Genomic DNA, 24844 nt, shown 5'->3' on the forward strand with positions numbered 1-24844 from the left:
GTGGTCAATTTAATGATGTTCTTTATAAAGTAATGTTCAGTGTTTGTAGGCTCTGTGTACTCGTCAGTTGTGTTCTGCAAGGGAAAGACAAATCTTACATCATTTATTAACTATACTGTAAATAATCATTCATTTACACAAATTAACTTGTACATAGAAATTTAATTGGGACGCAGAAGATTTCTCTGAATACCCTGATCCCAGTGGGTGAAGAGCTGGTCCACGATTCCAAAACCAGACTAGAATCTGCATTTGTCCTCCTGAATCTGAGGTTCAAAACACTGATAAAGTCACATCCAGCCATGGTGCCTTGTCGCTGCAGAGCTTCTCGACCTTTATTCACTAATATAAAATAAGCTAATTAACAAAAGCCCAATTTGAAAAACCACGCTTTTATTTGAGGGTGTTCACACAAAGACCATTCATTGTTGAGACAATGTCAAACAGACAAAAAGCAGAACAAGAGTCTAAACAAACTTACACAAATTGTATGAAAAAGCTGAAAAGAGAAGCTGTGTGTATCCCTGCTACAGTATCTCATCACAGTGAGCCCTGAGAACCCATCTGTTCATAACTCCACTCCTGTGAACGACATCTGCATAAAGGTCAGAGGTCACCCAATAACAGTGCCTCAGATCACTAAAGTAGTGATTTATTGCTTTTAACAAAAATGAAACATTGACGTCCTTCACTTTTTTCAAATTGTTGCTGTTTTCATTTAAAAAAATATATTATTGTCATGATCAGAGTTTATACAACAGCCCACAACGACACAGTGATAAGTTCTGAGACTGTTTTTGAAAAATTATTAACACCAAGTAAAAATGTATTAACAATACATTATCATACATTAGTGTTCTCCAGCAAAAGTACATTTAAAATTACACATCAAACAGATGAAATTAGACTTCACACACCAATTTTACAAAGTACCTAATGTCAGATTGAATAATAAAGTGACAGCTGTGTTTAGTGTCTCCTTCTAAGTAGCCCAGCGTCATCTCTAGTCTCACTGGACAACACAAAGCTCAGTGCTGGAGTGACTAGAAGTCTCTCCTGACCCGTCACCGTCTCTGCGAGTCCTGCTGTGCTCGTCAGACACCCCATCCTGATTGTACCCTTGGGCCTCGAGACTCTGCTTCAGTTCCATTAGCAGCTCTTTACCATCACTTGCTGGCAGGTTTCCTAGGAAGTAGTGAGGGGCCAGATCCACCAGCCTGCAACAGAGACAGAGCCGAGGGTTTCTTTCTTTTGTAGGAACATTTTAAAGAATACACAAATGCTCTCTGGCTTTTATTTATGACAAACTGCTTGTATAATCAGTTTGGAAATGATGTTTAATATTTGTTTCAGAATACAAAACAGAAAACTCAAAGCTATTATCTCTAACGGTAACCAACAGCCTAAAGTCTAAATGTCCACAAAACTAAAAAAAAAAGTTCCATCTTTTGAATGTTAAGTAAAATGTTGAGCATCATACAAACAGTGTTAATGGTCAACTCATCTACTGTATGCAGTGCTATTACATCTGTCTGTGAGATGTTCAAAGTCTGCTTAAAATGATTCTCTAACTTCTTCATTCTAAAGAAATGTTTTTCAAGCAGTCCATCTCAAACTGCCTCTATTCTGAAAAGAAACACAGAACAAAGAACTCTTCTGTCAACAGCAAGTATCATATCTAAATAGTGTTTAAGACCACTGTCACACTTTTACTTACATCTGAGGGTGGACTTCAGAAGCAATGCGAATGCAGTTATCACAGGAGATAGTGAATTCATGGTAGAGGACCCAGCTGGGGGGTTTGGGGCACGGCTGGCAACACAGGTAAGAAGAGAAGGGATGCAGGTGAGCCACGTGGCGGTGAGTTAACAGGAGGTAGTTCCCTAAACCATCTACATCGTGAGCCACCTGAGGAGAAGAAGAACAACAATTCTCATCACATCAAAGCAAGAAAAGAACAAAGGATGAAGGATTGTAAAGTGAAAGAAAGACTTAGTGAAAAAGTAAGAACACTGTGAGACAGAAATAGATTTAGGCCAGTATACTGGGTAAATTAGCTGTCGCATTATCCTGTCACACTTCATTCACTGTCCAATCAAATGGTTGTGGAGACAGAAATGCAAATATAAAGGTGTTCTCACACACACACACACACACACACACACACACACACACACACACACACACACACACACACACACACACACACACACACACACACACACACACACCCGCTGTTTAGCTACCACTAATGTCTGCTCAGCTGATACATCAGTGCTCCATCTTCATCTTGACCTTTTCCTGACAAACACTGAATATTTTGTTTTAGAATAAAACTGTCAAATTACCTAGAGTTTGAAAATCTATATGTTGTGACTTGGCGGCTTTAATAGCAGCAACAGGTTCAACAGGTGAATGCTATTCTGAAGCAGAAGGTAACAACACAAATATAGCAAATATAGAGCAGCAGTGTGAATAATCCTCAATTCTTGCCTAGCCTTCCATTTCTGTAACAATACTGCATATGTTAGGCATTTTAACATGTAATCAAACTGTTTCTGCACATGAACTTACAGCACAGCACAAATACAGTACAAAAGCCATGTAGTGTGATGTGGCTACAGTGGGAATTCTGACAGGGATTTTCAATGTAGTTTTCGTCATCTCCTGAAAATTGGATTTAATTTTAGTTTCGGTTTTACAGTAACTTAACGTGGTGGTTTGATCTTTCGGTTTAATTACTGCTGCTGTGATCGACAGGTGTCAGAACAACAACAGTGAATCAGAGCTGCCACATATGAGAGCATTCATCCTGACACCGGTCTGTGGCTGTGTGTTGTGTGGGGTAAGTGTGAGTCTTGTACCAAGTTTTATTGGTCTGCAAAACTGACCAAGCTAAAGACGCTTGGACACAGAGAGGATGTGCATGTTCAAATGCATCCGTGTAAATGATTTTGATATTAGTAGAATATTTGTTGATAAAATTAACACTTTGTGGCAGATTTTCAGTGAATCAACACTTCCATCAGACCAGTAACAATGTTACTGGTCTGATGGCACCTTTTCAAGTCCAACATAAATATAAAGAAAGTTTAAGAATAAAAGGCTTTAAAAGAAGAGAACACTCTGGAATTTCATGCAGCTGTAAGAAAAGTCAGTGCTTACTTTGAGGAAGAAGCCTGAGATGAGAGCACGTTTGATATTAGTGCAATTGTCTTGGCATCCAAAAGCAGGCGGAGAAACAGGAAGTTCTATTCGCTGCATCACCTCCAGCAGCTCCGCCCTGATCACCACAGCCAATCGTAACGAGGCGTGATTAAAGAAGTTTGTTGTGCACCAAGCCTCATCCTGATTATCTGCAATTACACCACACACTGATCCTTCAGTAATGCGTGGAAACATCACGCTATCAAATTGAGACCTTGATTGTACTGTTACAGGTATTATGATATTAAAACATCCATACTACTTTTGGGCTTATGTAACGTAAAGTACGTACATTTAATGAAGGCATTATAGATATTAATGAGAGTCATGTGGTCCCCATCGCTGTGCATTAAAGGTCGCCAGTGTGTGACAGCATCATCCTCTCTGCTGGTTTCTGCCGTCACGAAGCAGGAAGGCGCTGACATGAGGACAAAGATCAGAGTAAATGTTTGTTTTAAAGCATTTCATTCAAAAGTATTTTAAAAAAAATGATGTCAAGAAGATTCAAATGTGTTGATGTTAGCTATTAGTAGTTGTGTAATTTTATTTTTATTTTTTATTTTTAAAAGTGAAATTTTATTAAATGTATATTAGAAATTATAATTAATAGAGCTATAATGCGTTCTATGTTATTATTTATAGTTCCACTTTGTTTTCAGATATGTTGTTGATTCTAATGCATATGTTATTTACTAAGTGTGTGTGTGAGTGTGTGTATTTTTTGTCCATCTCTACCAAACAGTAATGTAATTTTAGCTTTTTCTTACCTGTTAGCATTGCAGCTATAGTGAGGAGCTCATCAACACAATCATATTCACAGGCAGCAATCAGGGATTTAGCCAGTGGTGGCTCCAGCGGCAGCTCTGACATTATGATGCCAACCTCTGACAGGTTGCCATCATCATCCAGTGCTGCCAGGTAGTCTAGGTCCTCCAAAGCCTGCATTAGAGCCTCAGGAGCTGAAAAAGAGGACAGGTGTAGGAGAATGAGAGCATGCAGGACGCACAATGGACGACCAGTCATTATATATATATATATATATATATATATATACCTCCAAACACTAAAGGAGAACTGTCCTCTCAATATCCAGTGTTAAACTGAGCCTGAGCTCCTCCTGCTTCATGTTGGTTGTATCTACATCTACAGTATCTGCAACACCACAACACCAGAGTTTCCCTTTTGGGATTCATAGAGTATGAATGTATCTAACTATCTACCAGTGAACAACACCTGTTAGTGCATGTCAGAATATTTGGATGTTCTGTTTTCACCATATATAGTTGATTACTCAGAAGTCCCCTACACAGGTTAAATATATTAAATATAATCAATTCTGTCAGTGACTATTGAATATGGCAGGTGTTTTAGCAGGCTTTTTTAACTTTTCTTTTTTTTTATATTGTCTCAGCTGTGTAGTTGATCACTTGTTACTGAACTGAACCAGATTATCATCATCAAGTTGCTAGTTCAAACACACAGATGTTCCCAGGAGGTTTATTTATGGGTGTACAAATGTTGGTGTGTTCTTTGTTTTGTGAACATTCAACATGCAGCTGCTGGTCAGTAAGGTAATGCTTAAAGTCATACTGCAGTGTTTGTACAAAACATGCTCACATTGATTGTGTGACAGGTGTGTGCACATTTGGACTGAAATAAGAGCTTACAGCATACAGACACCACTTCATTACTGCTTTATTTATTATGCTCATAGCTCTTTGTTACCTTAGTCTCAGGGCACTCTAAATGTTTTAAACCTCATTCAAAGGTTTTTTATAATAAATATGGCTCCTTTCATCTGGTAAGGTGGTTTTCCAGAACATCTAAGATCAGATCAGATCAAATTTCTTAATCCTCGAAGGGAAATCAGGTAGTCTTGCAGATAGAATGATAGTGAAAGTAGTGAGTAATCATCTGCTGTTGACTAGGGTGTTGAAGAGCCTGATGGGATGAAGGATCTCCTGTATCTTTCAGTCCTGCAACACAAGTGAGGCAAGTCGTCCACTGCAGCTACTCCTCTGGTCTATGAGGATGTTGGGTAGGGATATTGTAGAATGGTCTTTGTCTTTTTCTGTGTGTGTTTCTCCACCACAATCTCTAGTGAGTCCAGCCTCATTCCATTCACTGAACAAGCTTTTTGCACTAGTTTGTCCAGTCGCCTTCCATCCTTCTGATTTATTGATGCTGCTATTGTAGAAAAACAAAAAATATCCTTGGAAAATGTGCCTTACTTATAAAGATGTGTAATCTGGAATATTCACCTGGATCTGCCCTGTAAGTCCTATTGTGGGATTTCCCAGTTAGAGAGTGATTGTGTGACACTCCATGATATACAGTATAGTATGGTTCTGAGAGCGTCCGATAGGTGGCACACGCGTATGAATGCAGCCTTAGATCAAAAAAGATCAAGCCTACAGAAAAAATTGGGTATAGCTTCAAGTCAGCAGAAGTTCAGGGGATGAGAGGGGGATTTCTTGGATTAAGACATAAAATAAACAATATAACTCTGCCATGGGAGGGGGTACAGAGCAACAAGTAGTGTATTTAAAGAGTGCCCACAGTCAGCTTTTTAGACATTTATCTATTATGTGTCAGGGTATATTGACCCTTTTGTCAAAAACACTTTGTTGGCTTTTTGTCTAATTTTTATGATGAATTTCTGAAACATTTTCGACACTATTAAGAAGAAAAACTTAACTGAATTGGCCCAAGAAGTAGGTAACCTGTTATACCACACTGCCTCCCCAAACAACTGCAGCAGAAAACAACACACTTGCTACTGTACAAGTTACATTTGTAGCATCTTCTTGCAGATGTCTAATGACCTAAGCTGCTTTAGAAGGAAAAGATGTCTCTGCCCTTTTTATACTTCACATCGGTGTAAAGTGACAAGCCCAACTTATTGTCCCGGTGCACACCTAGATATTTGTAGGCTGGCATCACTTCAATGTTTGCACCACAAATGCTGACTGGATAAGGAGAGGTTTAGACCTTTCAAAATGCACTACCACCTCCCTGGTTTTAGATATGTTCAGTAGGAGGCAGTTTTTGTGACTCCAGTCACTGAATTATTTTATTATTATTATTATTCCATGGAAACAAATGAGGTGTCAACCCCTGTCCCTTTCAGTTTTTCTCCAAGGATGATTGGTTGGATGGTATTGAATGCACTTAAAATTCAAAGAACATATTGCTCCTGTAACTTGCAGGTTCTTCCAGATAAGACAAAAACACTGTGACACATGTAGAGGACAGCATCATCCACACCAATGTTCTCTTTAAGCAAACAGCAGGGGATCCATTGTGTGTTTAATCTCAAGTCTTAGGCGAAGAATCATGACCTTGATAATGTGGGATGTGAGAGCCACGGGCTTTTAGTCATTTAGTCCAGTTGGACACTTAACTTTAAGTACTGGAACAATACAAGAAGTTTTCAAAAGAGCTGGGATTCTCCCCAATTGTAGCCTTAGGTTTCTCTGTAGAGACTCACATAGTTGAGCAGCACAGTCCTTAAGCAGCCTGTTAGAGAGGGTGGAGACTGCTCAGGTGATGGAGAAGGCATAGCTGCAGGGGTGGAGATACACACAGGTGTAGGAAAAGGAGTTGGAGTAGATGGAGGAGGAAATACTGAGGAAGAATGAGGAGTTGTGGGGGACACGATGCATTTGTACAGTGTGGAACCTGTTGAAGAACTTGTTAAGTTCATTGGCTCTGTCCACCTACTGTTGTCTGGTCGTTCTTTTTTTGTAGCCAGTGAAGTTGTTAATTCCCCTTCACACTTAGTTTTTCTGTCGTAAACTCTGTTGTAAGCTACTGAGCCTGGGATTTACAGATAGCTGCTCAACCAACTAAGCTACATGTCGCGCAGGTATTGCGATAATATGGCTGGATTCCTTGGGAACATAAAACAGTCTGAGATCATCTGCAAAAAGCTCAAAGTCCTGATAAAATATCCTCTCCTTGACAGTAATATGACCGGGTACACTATCTCTTGTTTACAAATAAAGCCAGTCCTCCACCTTTTGACTATGACATCTGCAAAATAATTCTGTGCAGCCTTAACAGACTTCACAACTGGCCTCCAATCAGTTTCTAACTGTTGTTTTGGTCAACAGATATTAGAGGTCTTCACAGGTCCAAATCTGGGAACACTATCTGAAACAGACATGTGGAGAACCAACTGATATGTATAAATACATTTCCAAAGACACTGAAACACATGCTACCCCCGTTTCCTAGCTGGCTACTGCCTTCTGCCTTAAATTTGAAATGCAAATATAGGAGTCAATCTTGTAAACTTCCACATTTCTAATTATGCCTACAAATCATCCAGAGTAGTTTGTACAAATACCGGGTCTGTCCAGGAACTTGCACTGCCCCATGTCGGCGATATCAAGCCTCTTGAGTAACAACACCAAGTGGCTGAGGTTTTCCTCTACCACCCCTGGACAATGAGACTCCCCCATTCCATTATCATATAGAGACTGGGGGTACAGACGAAGACACAACCCTAAAGATCAACAAAGAGAAGACATAAAAAATGTAGTTTAAATTGCTTTACAATACAAAGAACATTCAACAGAGCAATAACAATTAATCATTTGTAAGCTTATTTATCATAATAAAAAGAATAAACATACTTCAAAGTATATATGTGTAGAAATTATTTAAATATTACAATAATAAAAATGTCACTTCAAATGTATCACTAATTAATACACAATAGCTCGATTGTAAAATTGCCCATTGCGACCATATGGGGAGACAAACTAAACTAACAGAACAGTGTAACAGTCACCAGTTCCCCTCATTGTGGGGGGTCAAACATTAAGTGTTTTGCTTTCATTTGTTGTTCATCTGTACAAGGAAAACCACAAATTTAATTGATGAATTAGTGAATGGGCCTGAACTGTTTTCTGTCACAGTGTCCGTTTTCATTCTACCTCTAAGAGTAACTAAATGTCAGACACTTTCAAATTCTACACCTGGGGGCTACAAGTGTGGGACATCTTAGAATTGAAGTCAGGAATTGGATCAGCTGGTAACCAGAACAGCAGCCATGGCTTTTGACCTACCTGGAAGATGGCTGTTTACCCTCTGAGCTCGCATGTCGGCCTGATGTTTGCTTATCGTCCTCAGGACCTGAGAGTTTGCTCTTATTTGTGTATTGTAAACCTGAAACAGAATGTGAAGGATAAATAGAAATGTCAACTTTTTTCATTAAAGCCTGGCTATGCCAATTTTGTTTTGACTTTAAATAAATTATTGTTTTTACATTCAGTCATCTGCATAATTTTTATGTGATTTAGTCATCGTATTTTCTCACAACTGATCATAAACTCACAGTTTTGATTTGAAGGCCTGTGTCTATAACATAGCGAATGGCTGGCAGAGAAAAGGAAGCCTCTGCGAGTTTATCAGTAAGGATGACCTTCCTCTTGACCCCTGGATCTCCAGCTCCCAGTGCAGAACTGCCATCCCCACCATCTGTACTGGTATTCTCCCTCAAAGTAGAAGTTTCAGGGTCGGATTCGTAGACCCGCTGCGTCAGTCCGCCCAGTCCTGCATGGAGAGGCAGGATCCTGAGAGCACCAAGTTGAGGACTAAGAGCTATACACTCTTTCTCCAGTAGGGCAACACACTCATCTATTTCCTACACAAAACAGGAAAGATAGAGAAAAAGGAAAGAGAGAGAGAGAGAGTTGGAAACCTGTGCTCTAGTCCAGTGTAACACCCACTGTTAAACTCTCCACTTAAATTGCACAGGCTTTTCTCAGTGGACACACGAGATCGTGAGAATTTTTCTGTGTGCTTTTCTTTGTTGTGTTACAATGTGTATATATCACCAGACAGCACTTTGACTTACAAATCTAAACTAAGGTAACACAGACACACTAGCCTGTCTTGGAATCTGTGACAGGCAGCCTTCAAGCAGGAGGTGTGGTGATGTTGATATAAAGGGTGTTAATTAGCATGAGTGAGTTTGAAATACTGAAGGTCAATATGTACAGATAGCTTTGCATGAGTTACAGTGTGTCTCTGTGGTGTATAATGTATCAATTGCTTTCAGTGAGTGTGTGTGTGTGTGTGTGTGTGAGAACCAGGACATCAGACACCCACAATTCACCAGAGGCCTCTCAGGCTAAGGTGTCCTGGATTCAGTCCTCTACACAAAAAGATCATGTTTCTACCACAAACACAGCTACATCTTTTGTTTATATTTGGTTTTACATTCTGGCTAACATACAACTGGTGATGACTGTTGCATCACTGACCTGATTATATGGCTCGTTACATTTTATATTTACATCTTAGTCATTTGGCATATTTTATTATTTGAAGCGACTTACAAGTGAACACTGCTACAGTACCTCTGGGGTGTCTGAATTGCTAACATGCTGTAACAACCACAGATACTGGTCAACCTAGACCAAAATCATACATGCTGGACAGAGATGTAATTTCAGAGGTGTGAAATAATATGATTATTCCAGACAGCTGGAATGAACATATCAATTGTTTGCCTTCAGACAAACGTAAGAGTTTATAAGTGGATTTTCTACTGATCTAGTATTTAGAGGGACATTGTACCTGTGCACTGGCCAAGAACACCATCACATCTCCCTCCTCTCCTCTTCTGTGCAGATCTAACACCATGTGACACGCAGCAGTCATAGGTTCCTTTCCTGATGGCAGCTCCCTGTACATTGTCTCCACCTTGTTGGTCTCCACTGTCTTTTTGTCCTCCTCCGCCTCCGCCTCCTGGTTTGTGGTACTGGGGTCAGTGACAAAGCTGTCCATGGAGAGATGAGGAACAGAAGGTCCAAGGAAAGCAGAGAGGCGAGGTGCCAGTGTTGGGTGTGTGAGGAGAACAACCCGAAAGTTGTCTGGCCTCTGGCGGCAGACATCACACAGCAGACCCAGAAGCACGTCGGTAGCTACAGTACGCTCCTGGAGTTCATCTAACACCACAACACCGTACTGATGAAGTAAAGGATCTGACATCATTTCTTCTAGCAGAAGAGTGTCACTAACAAACCTGGACAGAGTCAAACGACAAAACAGAAAAGGGAAGAATCGCAACATTTAAAATATGTAAAAGCATCCTGGAGAAAAAGAAAACATTTGGCCGAATACACAGAGATCAGTTTTCAGGCTATGCTGCAGAGGAGAACACTTTTACTGCCAACTTGGACAACAAATGTTAGGCAAGAGAACAAATAGTCAAGGTGTGGCTGTAATCAAAAGTAAGACCTTGTAACATTATCATATAAAATCAAATGAAGCTGTCTACAGTACATTATGTAGGGGATGGAGATCATGATTACACATGATACAGACTGGCAGTGGACTTTAAAACTAAAGCAGTGAAAGAATCATGTCATGTTTTCTCAAACGTGTAAAAGCATATTTTGAGTGATCATGTCTTGGTTAAGGATTTAGATAGTGACGGTTAGCTAACGTAAACCCCAAAAAGTGTATTTTTGTACTCAACCAATCTGTTTGAAGGTTTAGTTTAAAAGAACATTAAAAGAATAGTGCACATGTTGGGAAATATTTATCAACTCTCTTGATTAACTGTTAAATGTGACTGCTAACCCCTAACCTGGACGGTGAGTCACGGCTACTGGACTTCCTTCTTGTTAGGTTCAAACGTTTCACTAGTTGTCCCAAGTAGCTTCTTCAGTCTGAAGATAGTCCAGTTGAGTCCAACTGAGAATCTTCCCTAACCTAACCCCTAACCCAAGTTTTTGGACAATAGGAGGAAGCTGACATCCACAGAGAAAACCTTACACTGTAAAGTGCCTTGAGATAACTTCTATTGTAAATTGGCGCTATACAAATAAAACTGAATTGAAAAACTGAAAACCCATGCAGTCTGATGTCTCCACTCATGCTGGCGTTTACAGACACATCTGCAGCCCTCACTGGGAAAATTATTTGGGTGCACCAGTGCCAGTGACTCAGCAGGAAGCATTTTATTGTCACTTGAAAAGAGCAGTGAGTGAGATTATTAGATCTGAATCACCTGCCACTGATCCTGGTGTTTCCCTGCTGTAGCTTCTCTCTGTGTCTGTCTCTCTGTGACCAAGGGCGAGGCTCAGCTCCTCCACACAGAGTGACAGGAGGGAGGTGAGGAGAGACTTTACTACTTAATGACTGTACTCTATGTTGTAATACTTGTTACTGTGGGCACAATAAAATCAAGGAAAAAGCCAATAAAATAATTGATCAAAAAACCTCTTAAAAAACAGACCGTCACCATAACAAACATTTTGCGTCTCCTGTAAATTCCAGGAGTTTCACCAGTTTTAATAGGAGCTTCCTGATGCCCATATATTATATAAAATCTCCCACATATCAGATATTTCCTCTCTGCTTGTCATTAGTGGGTGTACCACACAAAGGAATTCACCACATAGCATGACTGACCACTCCTCATCATTGTACTACTGAGGCATTCAGGGACACTGCAGAATTTTTAATTTATATAATTATAATTCATTGTTCTAGATAATCTGGTGCAAAAAGACAAAACCCACAACAAAAGCATTATCAATCGAATCCCTGTTATGGTGTGGTTATCGATCCTAACCTCAGCAAGGTGTCAGGTGTACAGCTGTCGTCATGAGACACCCTGTATCCCACCTCCAGACCCAGGCTGAGGTCCATTTCATCAGCCACACATAGCGCCAAACTCACTGCTGCCACCGAATAAGGCTGAGAACAACACACTAGGCCCTGAGAAAACTCAAAGGACAACGCATACTCCACACACCATTGTGGCACCTGCAGAGACAATTGGAGAACAAAGAGAAAGGACAAAGGTCAGTAAGATGAGGATAAGTTCACATTGGTTCAACACAGTTCATCTCACACTTGAATAGGAATTGAAAAACAAATGGGCTTGTTAATCCACTGCTCAAACCACAATTTCAAGTTAAATATGATGACTCAAAACCATTTCCAGAATCAATCTGAAGTTGTATTGCATTATTACCCACTTGGTGGCAAAGGAGAACACAAACTCTGACTACAGTTATATTATAATGTACAAAACTGATCAAAGGAGTTAATTCACTTATTGGTGTAGTGTTGGTGAAGACTCTCAGTTGTCCAGGTGAAGTTATCTAGAAGTTGATCCATTTGGCATTGATATTTGGCACTAGTATGTCTGTTTAACTTCTCACAAGCCTATTTAGGTCAGGTGAGAAGTGAAACCCCCCTGGAGAATAAAGTCGAGGTCTCCTACCACATAACCTCACTTGAGATGGGATGGGGAACATATTGGCAGTGGTATAGAAAAATTTGTTAATTAATCTTTGACCCCTTCAAAAGTGTTTATTTAACTAGAATTACAAGTACTGTCAGTCTGACAATACAGCAATTCAGTTTTAGAGTCTGACCTGAATACATTAAGGTGACTATATGCTCTGTAGCCCTTTTGGGCCCTGCTTACCTGAGTGCTTTTTCCAGCTCCACTGGGAGCACTGAGTAGCACCATGTTATAGCTCTCCAAGTGCTCCAGCAGACTCTGCCTGAGGCTCCACACAGGCAACTGCCGCCTCTCTTCCAGCAGGGTGTAGTAGCGTGAAGAGAAGGGCAGGCCATCATATGGGTTTACTTCTAGGTCTCCCAGCCCATCATCCGCTCCTTCTCTTCCTCCATCGCCTTCATCATCTAAATCCCCTGACAGGAGAGACGATACAGACATGGAGTCAAGAGCCATTGGGGGCTGCGGGAGAGGCCCAGGAGAGAGGGAGGTGGTGGAGGGCTTTGCTGGTGGTGGTGATGACATCATCAACAGTGGGGCTGGTTCACCTTAGGTCACCTGCAGAGGGGTCACATGAAGCAAAGGAACAAGTCAGGGATGACATTACAAAAACATCCACCTAAATTATCTCCAGTATCAATGTAAGGTAGATATCAGGGGCCACAACTCTTTCTGTTTGTGCAGAGTTTCTCCATTCTGTCACATGGACCTTCACAAGAACTTGTAGCATGTCTGGCATTTATCTGCGGAATGCTTTTCTCCACCCAGATGCCAGTGAGACAGTTGCAGCTGTCTGACACACAGATGATCTGTTCAGAGAGGAAAGCCTACAGGCACCTTGCTCGTGTGCTGGGTTATTCATTTTGGGGGAAGAAAGAAAAGCAGATGAAAACAGGGAGATATGGATAGAAAATAGCTCCAATCTCCTGTTTCACTTTCCTGTTTGTCTGTCAACAAAGGCTGTGAAATGAGTGCAATAGGGACAATATCTTCAGTATACTATTGCCCAGAAAAAACTGGGATTGATTACAGCCCCAAGACAACATCAATTTAATTGAAACAATGATTTTACTGGCTCATGAAATAAAAAAGAAAGAATAGAGGAGCTGTAAGATAAGACAAATGTTGGAAATGGACAAAGGTCACTGCAGAAAGTAGTTAAGAGGTGTTTACGGTGGGTTGTAAATTGGTACATTTGCTATTTACCAAACTCAACTAGTTGGGGTAAAAGGAAAGTGGAGAGAGAAAACAAGAGCAGGTTCAGATCAGACAGCTGGTTCTCTGTGTTTCCCCAGCAAAACTATAGAACCTTTCAACAGTAAACTTTCCAGATCGTTACCTAGCTGCTATTCTATGCACAGATAAGGAGCATAGTCTGATAGTCTGAGCCATCCTCCGAGTAAGAAATGCCTCCACACAGTCAACCCTCTCATTCCACTAACACAGGGCTACATATAATATTATGTTTCATAATACTGATTAATGTAAATTTCTTGATTGCTTTCTCAATTATAAATTAATTAATTAATCAATTCATCTTTAGTCTACAAAAGGCCAGAAATGGGAAATGGTGTTTTTCCAGAGCAAATTGGCATATTCAGACAGATCTGTTTTTTTGTCAGTGGAGGATGTTCACTTCACTGTCATGAATACAAACAAAAGACAATAACAAACCAGTATATATCTATTCACATTTGAGAGGCTGAAACCACATCAATCTTAGTATCTGTTAAAAGTATACAAATGACTAGCTCACTGTTACATGTATCACTGATATTTTTCTGTTGATTTGCTTTAGAGATTGTTATAATGGTTCTCCACAGTTCTCAATATCTGTAGGGGCCCCTGTTGTCCTGGGACCTGTCACTGGATGTTATGCACACTAAGATGCTAACAGATATTTAACCCCTGCTATCTGTGGGACAGTATTACGTGGAGGGGATTAACTCATAATAATAATATGAACCACCCATTGGCGGAGCCACATTTCCAGTTCGTGTACGGGACAGGTCACTAAAGACAAGACAAAGGATGCTGTTAATGCCAGTGGCCAAATTCAAGCTTTGCTCTTTTTTTGAAAAGCAACAATAACTAAATTACTGTGAGAGAAAGCAGCATGTTATATTCGCCCAGGCTGTGTGGCAGTGTAAACCTTCCTTGTCATGTCTCCCAACCTGCTAGCTACTCTCTTCTCCTTATCTCTTAGTGCCATTTAAATTCTGCCAAGAGAAACGTGTCAGCTGGCAGCCACACAGGCGAAATGAAAACAAGGCTGGAGCACAGCGGAACGACGAAACTACAGAGTTACAACACATATTTACGAGTGGAACAACGTGTTGATCTACCTGCATGGCATATCGGCAGACAGGTGAAGAAAGCGAGCGGAAGGTCTGCACCCAGCCTGCTGCTTTTGTCCCCTTCACTCCTCACAGCCGTCTTCTGTGGCTCACAAACCACCTTCACATATCAGACAACAGCTGGGTAAAAAGGCAAATATAGACCACAGTTATTCGCTGTCTGTTTCCGCTAACCCTTATCGGTGTAGTTACTTCCTAGCTGCTGATTGATAATAAAAGACGCAGGCGTTGCCTGGTTGCTTTAGCCTTCAGTCGCCATGTTTAGCTGTCTAGCTGTCAAACCTCGTGTTACATTCAGGGTTCCTCGGTAAACACGCTTTCGAAGACAGAGGTTCATCTCATAAAATGTAGTACATGTATCAGCTCGTTTGTATATTATATTTTTCTGTTAATTCTTAGATGAAATACCTTCAAATATACATTTTTTACCACAGTTTGGGTCCGGAACTCATTAAGTTATTTTTATTTATTTATTCCAATGTGCCTCAAGTGTACCTCGGCGCCACCTGTAGGCAGAATATAATATGTTGAGATACAAACAATATATGAATAACATAAACATAATTTATTACCAAAACAAATATTTAAGTGCAGTAAATGCATAGTTATCATTGCATTTTATAAAATGTGGTTTATATTACAGTTAAGTATAGGATTGACAAAAACATATTGTAGCTAATAAAATTTCTAATGCTGGAAAGCAACTAAGGAGCATGATTTGATCTCAACCAGCTACAACATCATCATGCTGCAAGTTCAGTTTTAGAGGGTAGAGCAGCAGCGTGGGCTTCGATGAGCAACACACAACGCACACAACTTGGCACATTTTTGAACTGACCACAACTAATGTGCCATTCATTTCAATGCTGTACTTGAGATAAGAGCTCTACAGGTCTTAAGGCCTGGTTGTGCACAAATGTTATTTTGTATTCAAACCTAAAAGAAAAAGATACGTTTTGCCTGCCCTCTGTCCTGCTCATCTCAAATAACATCCCATACGTGTAATTTTATATAGACATGCATCAAAAACTAGCCAAACTAACATGCCAAGAAAATGTACCGACTTTTAAGATAAGACACAGAAACTTTATATTTTTTATTAATTTTGCATTAATTATTATACTGCAGTATGAATTTACATTTGTGTTAAAACTGACTCAAATGACCAATTTAACGTTTGTAAGTTCCTGTATCTTTCTTGGCTGAGCTAATAGACTGGATTTTCTCTCTTAGTCTTTCTTCCCAGTCTTTGCACCAGTCCAGGCTCTTCTCCAGGTTCTGGTAGCGAGTAGCTAAGTTGTCCAACGCCCGCACTGCTTCAGGAAGGTCACAGGTCAGGCCAGCCCTCTGCACTGCAGTCTGAAACTTGGCTGGAGACGCTGTCGCAACATAACACCTGCAATAAGAGTTGGAGTAATTAAGTCAAGTAAAGAGCCATTTTCCACATGTTAGTCATGTGTTATTGTACGCCTTGCCTTTTCACATGGAGAAAAACAATTGAATTCAATTCAGTTTATTTATATAGCGCCAAATCACAACGAAGGTCATCTGAAGGCACTTTACAGTCTGAACAACAATTCAGCAAAATGATGGTTTCAGGTACACGCTGGCTGTTTTAGTATAAGCAAAGCATTATATTACAATCTTAATTTGCTTTTCTTTGCTTTAACAATAATTAAGCCAGTTGACACAAACTTTTCTTGTACAAAGATGACATATTAGCTACAGGTGCACTCACCTTCAGTCTCAGTCTTTCTTAAATTAAAATAAAACAAATAACTAAATCTCTATCCCATTTGGCACTTACATCTCATAAAGTGAAAAAAATCTCCCTTTAGCACTTTGCTTTAATGTTTTCTCCTTTGCTGGTTGTCTTACAGCTTGTATCTGACTACCCCACTAGAATTGGTTCATCAAAGCAGAAGACATCAGGCATCATTGTTTAAAATGATGTTATCTACTTTAAATCCTTCACAAGACTCAATGGCATGATGGTTCATGTCATGTCAGAAATGTCATGTGTGTGGGGGGGGGCTATAGATATACAGAGTATGTTTTACCTGTTGATCCCAGGGCTGTGAGGACAATGATAGTGATGCCATACAGCCACAGCAGTGTGAGGACACACAACATACTGGTTTTCCTCCCAGCATCTTCTCATAGTCTCCAGGATCCCTTCATCAGTAACTGTTCCACTTGATAAAACTTGTGACAACTGCAGAAGGAAAACAGGTGGAAAGAAGGTTAAGGCATGGCTGATGGGGAAGTATGGTCTTACTAGATACACAGAAAATAAGCAGACCTGGGATTATACAAAATTTGAATGACTCGTACCAACTTGCGATGGTTTTCAGGCAGAGAAAGTCTATGTGAATGGTAAAACTCCTCCATAATGTTCTTTACTGTAGCGCCATCTTTGTCAAGCAGCAGCCAGAACACTCGCTCCATGTTGTATGGGTCCTACAAGCCAAGTCAAGCAGCATGAAATAGCATAGTAATACCACTTGGCCATAACTAGCAGTATTTATTATTTAATTGCTTCCAAAAGAACAAAGACAAAATATCCAGTAAGTTTGATTAGGATATCTTACTGTTTTTAACAGAATTTATCTTTTTGTTCTTTGCAATGATGCAATGTACAGCTGTTTCAGACCCTGTGAATTTATTGCTTAGGTTGTCTAGTCCATAAGATAAGCATCCACTAATGACTTTCTAGGTTCCTGACTGATTTCTTTACCTTTTGGCATGATGATAATACTTCTTCTTTTGAAATAACACTACACACACTTTTTGGTATAGTAATTTCCACAGAAAAGCCAAAGGTTTTGTTTGATTCCATTAAGGGCGTAATAAATTAGTGTTAACTGTATATACACATGGATTCATCATGTGTCTGTACAAATCTGTCCAACAACAAGAAATTAATACAAACCAATGATACCAATGACATTTTAGTTTCTGTATCTCCCACCATATTATGTGCACACTACACAGTTAAGTGTAAATTTAGTAAATTCTTGAGTAAATTAGTTTGTTTTTAAACAAAGCCACAGAGGCCACGCCATCGCATTATATCAACATTAAAGGACAGGTCTTGTCAGCAGCCATCTGAAGTAAATCCAGAAATAAATCAATACTGCTTTAATATCTGTAGTACCTGGATGTCTATAGCAGGGGCCAACGTTTGTGTGACATTAGCTGCCATAGAAAAGTCTCCTGTAGTTACAGTCCTGTGAACTATGTCATTAGAATTGACCATGGCCACCAGCTTCAGTGGTAATCCCATCTGTTTTACAATGAAGCCAGCTGTGACAGAGCAGGAGGAAGAAGATTAGAGTCATTAGGACTAAGGATATGCCATTACTACTAACATATGAAATCAATCATAAAATCAATGACAACTTTATTTGTCAGTACTTGGAACTATTAAATCTAGAGACTAGTTCTGAAACAATATTGTATATAACTGACTGCTAGATTCTGATTAATGACTAATGGCTAAGGCCCTTTCCCCAGTCTATAATTTAGAAACTATAATTAGGTGCTGCAGGTCTGCCAGGCTTTGAAAAGTATGCGTATGGTGCTTTTGTACAAGCCACCAAGCAAGAGCATAAAGTATTAAACGGTGTGTTTGCTAACTACTGATGTAAGCTGAAATGTTAGTGTGAAACTATTTAATTATTTATAGGCAAGGAGCTGCTTTTTTTTTTTACTTCTGTCTCAAATATTAATATTTGTATTGACCTTAAAATTCAGAGTCAGTTGATGTCTCATTCATAACCAAAACCTGGCCGTGAGAAAGCCACACAGGAGCTGAGAATTTTAGAATTTTCTGTTGCATGTTACTGTCACTACAATTATTCAGAGGTTTTCAGTGTTTTCACTGTTTGTCAGATGAGCCCCAGTAACAGAAGTGGGTCTGTTTTCTTTTCTATACTAATAATTGGCCTAATTTAAATCACACACACAGAGTTTCAGTGTGTGTGTGATTTAAGGTCACAAATAATAGTCACAAATATTCCTACAGAAGTAATCAGCTCACCTGTGATGTTTCCTGCCCCTCCAGTAGGCACCACCACTTCCAGCTCAGGCAGGGCACCGTCACACTCTGTCTGCCCCATATCACTGAGCTCCAGGTAGGCATAGATGAAGTGAGTGAGCTGGATCATGATTCTAGACCAGTTGACTGAGTTGAGGCTCATAAGGCTGTGAGACTTGACTAACTCCTGATCAGCAAACAGACAGCGGAGAGGCTGGTCTATGTCATCTGAGCTTCCATCTGCTGCAGAGGTACAAGAGTAAAGACACATCCCATTTATATTTAATAAAACACACTGGTGTCCTTTTTCACAAAGAACTGTCAAAATATTTTTACCCGCAAACACGTGGACATTATCCTCAAGGCAGGTGATCATTTGTTTCTCTTGGACTGGAGTGATGCGTCCTCGGGGATAAACAACCACCACGTCCAAACCGGACAGACCTTTAGCACTTTGGATGGCAGAGCCACCTGTGTCCCCTGATGTACCTGGAGAGAGAAGCCACACAGGAGCTGCTGATTTCCTACCAACAATCAAAACACATTGAATGAACAATGTTTCAGCAGTAAATGCTGGTGATCACGGACATGTATTTAGTGTTCTTTACTTTTACTGAATATAGATTGTGTTTGGAATGAGCAAAGCTGTCAACTGAGAACACTGGATCCAATCAAACACTTAACTCTCCTGAGCCACATGTACCTGTGTCAAATGTTATTTATATTATAACAGGTTATCTCTGTATTTCTTGAAAATGGCAGCATAAAACGAATTCCCCTTTTTATCATCACATTACAGGTGTCACATTCTTACCTACAAGAACAGTTGCTCTGCAATTCTCTTTTTGCAGGAAATAGTTGAGGAAACGCACAGTGCAGGTCATAGCCAGGTCCTTAAAAGCCAAAGTTTCTCCGTGGAAGAGCTCCAAGATTGAGAGACCCTCCTTCAGTTGAATGATTCTAACCACCTCAGGCACTGAGAAACTAGACAGGGCTTCACCCACCAGGACTAGAACAGGGAAAATGAGATGAAAAATAAAAAATGAAAAGATAAGAAAGTAGAGAGACTATGTTCATTTTCTTGGAGTCTGCAGCAGAGTAGGTTCGCGTATACTAAAAACAATATTGTTGCACTAATTGTAAACCAATTAGATTGGTTTAATCATGTGTATCGAACATTTCTGAATGCCTGTTATTTTTATTTATAACTAGAATTACTGCATCTTGATAATGTGCCTGGTTCTGTTCATCATTTTCATGGACAGAAGTGCAGCCAAAGGGAGTCTAGTTTGGGGGCCACAAGATTTCATCCCTGCTTTTTGCAGATGATGTCCTGTCGGCTTTATCTTCAGCAGGTACTGGGATAGTTTGGCGCCAAATGTGAAGCACCACTAGAAAAAATGAACCACACCAAAAGGAAAACAAACTAGAGTTCGATTGAAAGACTAAAGCCTAAAAATGTAAAAGCACCCTTATACATAACATGCAAATATCACAGGTAATAATAAAACCACATACTTTGTACAAATGTGTACTTTTATAAATATTAAGTAATGTACAGCAATATAGAGAATACTTATGAAGCTCACCTTCCAGGTCCTGTCTGGGGATCAGTTGAGTAGGGATGAACAGTGAGCAAACCTCCACCACCAGCTTTGTGTACGGCAGCCCCCTCCAGCTCCTTAGAGTATCTGGGCTCAGCACAGGCACACTCTCTGGCATGAACATCCCCCCATCTGGAGCGTAACCCGAAAAAATAACCTTCCGGAAGTCCCATCCATGGACCCCACCCCGAGTACTGCAGTACTGCATTGGACAAACCTATGAAAGTACCAACAGTACCAACAGGTTACCAGTCTGTTTTAAATTGGATTTCAGTGGTTATCTTTCACACCTTGTGGTTGACTCCGAGTTAAGCTCAATATATTAAAATACTGAAATGCTGCTCTGTAAGCCTGGCTCAAGACCAAAAGTAATGGGGCAAGCAGTGAAATGTTGTAAATCAACTCTCAAAATTAAAGTGCTATATGCAAAAACAGCAGGTTAATCACAGCTGAATTGAGAAAACAGAACATTCAACTGTCCTCACTGACTCTGAAGCAGTCTGCAACATTTATGTGCTGCTGTACATCCTATAACTAGGTGTGTGGGATCTATCTTACTTCAGTAAATGGTAATAACTACTTCAATACAGCCACAAAAGAGTAAATGAAAACTCAGCACAGTTAAAAATTCCCTTTACTAAAGCTTTTGTTGGCTGTCATGCTCTACCTGCACAGTCAGCAAATGCTGTGCAGTATCTGTCACTCTACTTGATCCTATCAGAATAGCATAGCGCAAGATGAGCACTTACCACTATGTAGTAAAAAGGACCGAAAAAACTCTTTCCAGACAGACAACTGTAGAGTCCCAGTCTATGTTGGTATTATCTGTAGGAGGCAAAGATTTATTGGCCACTCCAAGAGACTTATAATTAAACTTGAACTTTGGAACAACCTGCATGAGGAACTGCCTACCATATACTTAACCGCTTACTCATTCGCACTTTTTTCTTTGTGTTTGAAACTGTTTTGTGAAAGACTTATCTATATTTCTGAGTACTTTTAATTAAATACTGCAAATAAATCAACACAGGCAAGGTATTGTCAATATAGGTGTGTTAATAATGTGTTAACAACTGCAGCAGCTGGTCAGTTTGTCAAACAGTGTTTAAAGAGCAGCTTTTTTAGCTGTGTGATTGTATACAGTGCTGGAAGGAATATTCACATTTAACAACTCAGTGAAAAATACATTAGATTACACTACATGTAACAAAGGGATCAACAACACAAAATCCTAACTGCTGCAGAAATATCTCTCAGTAAAATAATACTATCATTAATTGTATGATAATAGTTAACTGTAATTAACTGTGAGGACAAAGTAGTGTATCAGCTCATTTATTGTATATAAAATTTGAACCTTGGAAGGTAAACTTAGACTGTCAAGATAAAGTAGTGCAGTAGATAAGTGTAGTACTCAAGTACTAGAAGTAGACTTGCACATTCATGTTCTCAGAAGTACTAGTATTTTGTAAATCTTATAGCATGTAACTTAACTGAAGAATTTGAAGTGGTACTTCCACTTGTAGCGGAAGTACTTTTTAGACAAGCAGTATCACTTGATTGTTTTTTATGTCATATTGAAGTAATGAACAAACTTAATAAATAAACCTGATATATACAGTATATATTAAATATGATTAGTCATTATTTTATTAATGGGGATTGAATAATAAATCTATCTAATAGTAAACACTTTGCTATTCAATGTGGGATCATTATTTGACGTGTTGTGATGTTGGATGTGCTTATTCATGATCAGATGTGCTGGTTCCTTGTGTGGACTTCTATTAGTAGAGGTCTTCTTTTGTTATTTGATGTGCTCGTTCATTAATAGATATGCTGAATATATGTATATGCTGTGTAAATGTTAAATTGAACTTATTGGTATTTAGTGAACTCTTGAGTCACAAGTTCTGTTAGCTAACGTAGGAACAGCTCTATTGTTCCAATCCACACAAGAATTACTGGTTAGCCACAGCACTATGGAGCCTAACAGGAGTTAGAGCAGCTCGGTTGGCTTTTATTGCCTTAATTTGCTATTCTAACTCAAACATTATGACAGTTAAGGTTAATAACCACCTATAAATACCTGAATAATTTCAAGTACTGTTTAGTAGATATTTAGAACTCCCTAACTCCCATGTTAGCTAGCTACTATGACATTTAGATAAATAGTTAATTCTACTTAACTATATCTTTAGCACTAGTAGGATTTGTATTCTTTCTGAATAGGCCACTGGATAAACAAGCGACTGTGCAGAACTTAGCCAGACAGACGACACGTATTGTCGTAAACTCTATAGTTTTGGTTTGGTTTCCTCGGCTCCATTAGTTTCTCTTCACCTAGCTACTTCACCTGCCGCTAACTTGAAGTCGCTACGTTCAAACGCAGGTCGCACATCCACTTGTTCGTTTTGGTCACAAACAAGCCTGAAGGGAGCATACCGCCACCTGCTGGACGGGTGCTCCTCCACATTAGCAGACATCAAATAAAAACAGGTTGGTGACAAACTGAAGATGAAATCATAAACGTGTTAAATAAAAAACAATGACACCTCAAATGTTGTTCTAATGTGTGGAATTGGACGGAATATATGTGAAATGTATCACCAATGTAATTTATATATATTGGAAAATTGGTTTTGAAAGGCATGGGTGAAAGTTGTAAGGTTGTGAATATAAAAAATAAATAAAAATTGTCTAAATAAAGACCCTGACATTCGAGGAAAACTTTACAGATTACCTGATATTCTCACTGCAGTCTTGTTTGGGGTGATGGATACTATGACCATGTCAAATTTGAAGTACTTTTACTGCAACTTTTGGAGAAAATTAAAGGCAAAGTCCCACCAAAATATACATATATTGTGTATAATCTTGTCTGTGATAGAAGAGAAAATGAAAGTATTCACAAGCTGGTACTAATGATAAAGTTTGGTATGTTTAGCCTCTGTGTTTGGGCACATTCAATCTGAAATCAAACAATGGCTGTTACATTGAAGCCTCATCTTTAACTTCACTAGGTTTATTTTAATTTGGAAAAAGCTGCGTTATAAACCACAATATACTTTTAATCGATTGAGAGTTGCCTTTAAGTATGAGGAGTACCAAAGTTAGTCAGCAGTCAAGAAAAGACTTTAAGATAAGTCACTACAACATACACCATCGTTTTTTTTTTCTCTGGTTCAAACGTCAGTCACACTCTATTTAAAGCTAATCAGTCTAATAAAAGCAGGCTTTGATTTTAGAATTAGTCTAATGGGTCGAAATATCCAACCTTACATTATAAAGATTAGGATTAGGTTGAATATAAATTAACACCACACCATTAGGCCACTGAAATTAACAGCTGACCCCCACTCCCCTGTACGTTCAGTTATCCACTCCTCTGTGGTGCTGAAAGAGCAGCTGGGGCAACTAGCAGGGACTTCACTGTAAATATGTTTTAAATTAAAATTGTTAATTACCAGAATCTCCTACTGGAGATAGAAAACACACATGCACACAGGTCGTATCCATGGTCAGTGTTCCACCAACAAAATACAGTAAAGCAGTGTAGTTAATCCACCAGCTAGTGGACTGATCGAACCAGGATGAACGTTTTAAATGTGTTTGAGAAAAAGTTGTTCTTTCGAAGTAACGGCAGACAAAAAGATGGATGGATGACCACATTTAGGGACCTACATCAAACCAGTTTCTGTTCACTTAGTACAACACAAAAGGACGTTTGATTAGTGTGCATGTGAAAATCTGTGATTAGAAATGTGATGTCAAAGAAACATACTGGTTTAGGGGGAGTGAACAGGTTTCGTCAAGTTTCGTCAAGCATTGAAAGCAAAGATCAGAGATGGCAACTGGACCATTTTTTAAATGGTAAAAACTGGCACATTGTACTCGCCATGGAGACGATGTCAGATATTGGAACCAGCAGGAGACTGACGTCTGACATCAGACTGTGCTCTGGATTGAAGTGAAAATATCTTGTGAATACGATGTGATTGGTCAGTATTTGTGGCTTTGGTGTAAAAACAAAGATAATTAGCCCTGGAAGTGCACGAGCCATAAAGAATGATGTTCAGGGAATGTGAATGTTGATGGGTGCACGATAGTTTATGTACAGTATAGCAGGTAGGTCTGCACATGTAGTAACTGTAAAACTCACGTTTAAGTTTAAAAGGAAACTGGTAGCAGACTGTGTATTTACTCACTGAACTGATTTAATAAAACATGAAACAAATCAGAAAAAAGTCTTATTGGAGACTCACATCATCGAGAGCAGTGAAGTAGCAGGAGCAAGTATCTGCAGCTTCAACAAACCTTTGTCGCAGGTTCTCCAGAATTCCCCTGTATTTCACGTGACAGA

General features: G+C 39.4%; 2 protein-coding genes across 3 annotated transcripts; both read right to left on the reverse strand.

The window, feature by feature from the left end:
• Nucleotides 1–372: 372 nt before the first annotated feature.
• Nucleotides 373–15105, reverse strand: dqx1 (DEAQ box RNA-dependent ATPase 1). The gene is made up of 12 exons (XM_026339932.1): nucleotides 14827–15105; nucleotides 12668–13039; nucleotides 11804–11997; nucleotides 9799–10246; nucleotides 8552–8860; nucleotides 8283–8382; nucleotides 7559–7717; nucleotides 3975–4166; nucleotides 3500–3625; nucleotides 3166–3356; nucleotides 1718–1908; nucleotides 373–1217 (listed from the first exon to the last, which is right to left on the reverse strand). Exons 2-12 carry the CDS (start codon nucleotides 13007–13009, stop codon nucleotides 1010–1012), a joined length of 2460 nt encoding a protein of 819 aa, XP_026195717.1. The 5' UTR covers nucleotides 13010–13039; nucleotides 14827–15105; the 3' UTR covers nucleotides 373–1009.
• A 228-nt stretch (nucleotides 15106–15333) lies between these two features.
• thnsl2 (threonine synthase-like 2) lies at nucleotides 15334–22878 on the reverse strand. 2 transcript variants are annotated; one of them, XM_026339064.1, is made up of 10 exons: nucleotides 22838–22878; nucleotides 21231–21306; nucleotides 20467–20698; nucleotides 19692–19886; nucleotides 19214–19366; nucleotides 18881–19120; nucleotides 17996–18144; nucleotides 17173–17298; nucleotides 16899–17053; nucleotides 15334–16234 (listed from the first exon to the last, which is right to left on the reverse strand). In XM_026339064.1, exons 3-10 carry the CDS (start codon nucleotides 20687–20689, stop codon nucleotides 16009–16011), a joined length of 1467 nt encoding a protein of 488 aa, XP_026194849.1. In that variant the 5' UTR covers nucleotides 20690–20698; nucleotides 21231–21306; nucleotides 22838–22878; the 3' UTR covers nucleotides 15334–16008. The 2 variants fall into 2 exon arrangements, with proteins under 2 accessions (XP_026194849.1, XP_026194850.1); XM_026339065.1 differs by lacking the exon at nucleotides 21231–21306 and having other exon boundaries at nucleotides 22838–22869.
• Nucleotides 22879–24844: the final 1966 nt, after the last annotated feature.

Source organism: Anabas testudineus, chromosome 22, assembly GCF_900324465.2.
Source record: "Anabas testudineus chromosome 22, fAnaTes1.2, whole genome shotgun sequence".
Taxonomy (NCBI): Eukaryota; Metazoa; Chordata; class Actinopteri; order Anabantiformes; family Anabantidae; genus Anabas; species Anabas testudineus.

Coding starts and splice junctions, on each gene's coding strand:
- dqx1 (XM_026339932.1), bottom strand. CDS start 13,009: ATGATGTCATCACCACCACCAGCAAAGCCCTCCACCACCTCCCTCTCT. Junction 8,861..9,798: donor TGTTCTTGGCCAGTGCACAG/GTACAATGTCCC, acceptor TGTTTTGTGTAG/GAAATAGATGAGTGTGTTGC. Junction 3,357..3,499: donor CTATAATGCCTTCATTAAAT/GTACGTACTTTA, acceptor GTGTAATTGCAG/ATAATCAGGATGAGGCTTGG.
- thnsl2 (XM_026339064.1), bottom strand. CDS start 20,689: ATGCAGTACTGCAGTACTCGGGGTGGGGTCCATGGATGGGACTTCCGG. Junction 19,121..19,213: donor TAATGTCCACGTGTTTGCGG/GTAAAAATATTT, acceptor GTACCTCTGCAG/CAGATGGAAGCTCAGATGAC. Junction 17,054..17,172: donor CTGAAAACCATCGCAAGTTG/GTACGAGTCATT, acceptor TTCCTTCTGCAG/TTGTCACAAGTTTTATCAAG.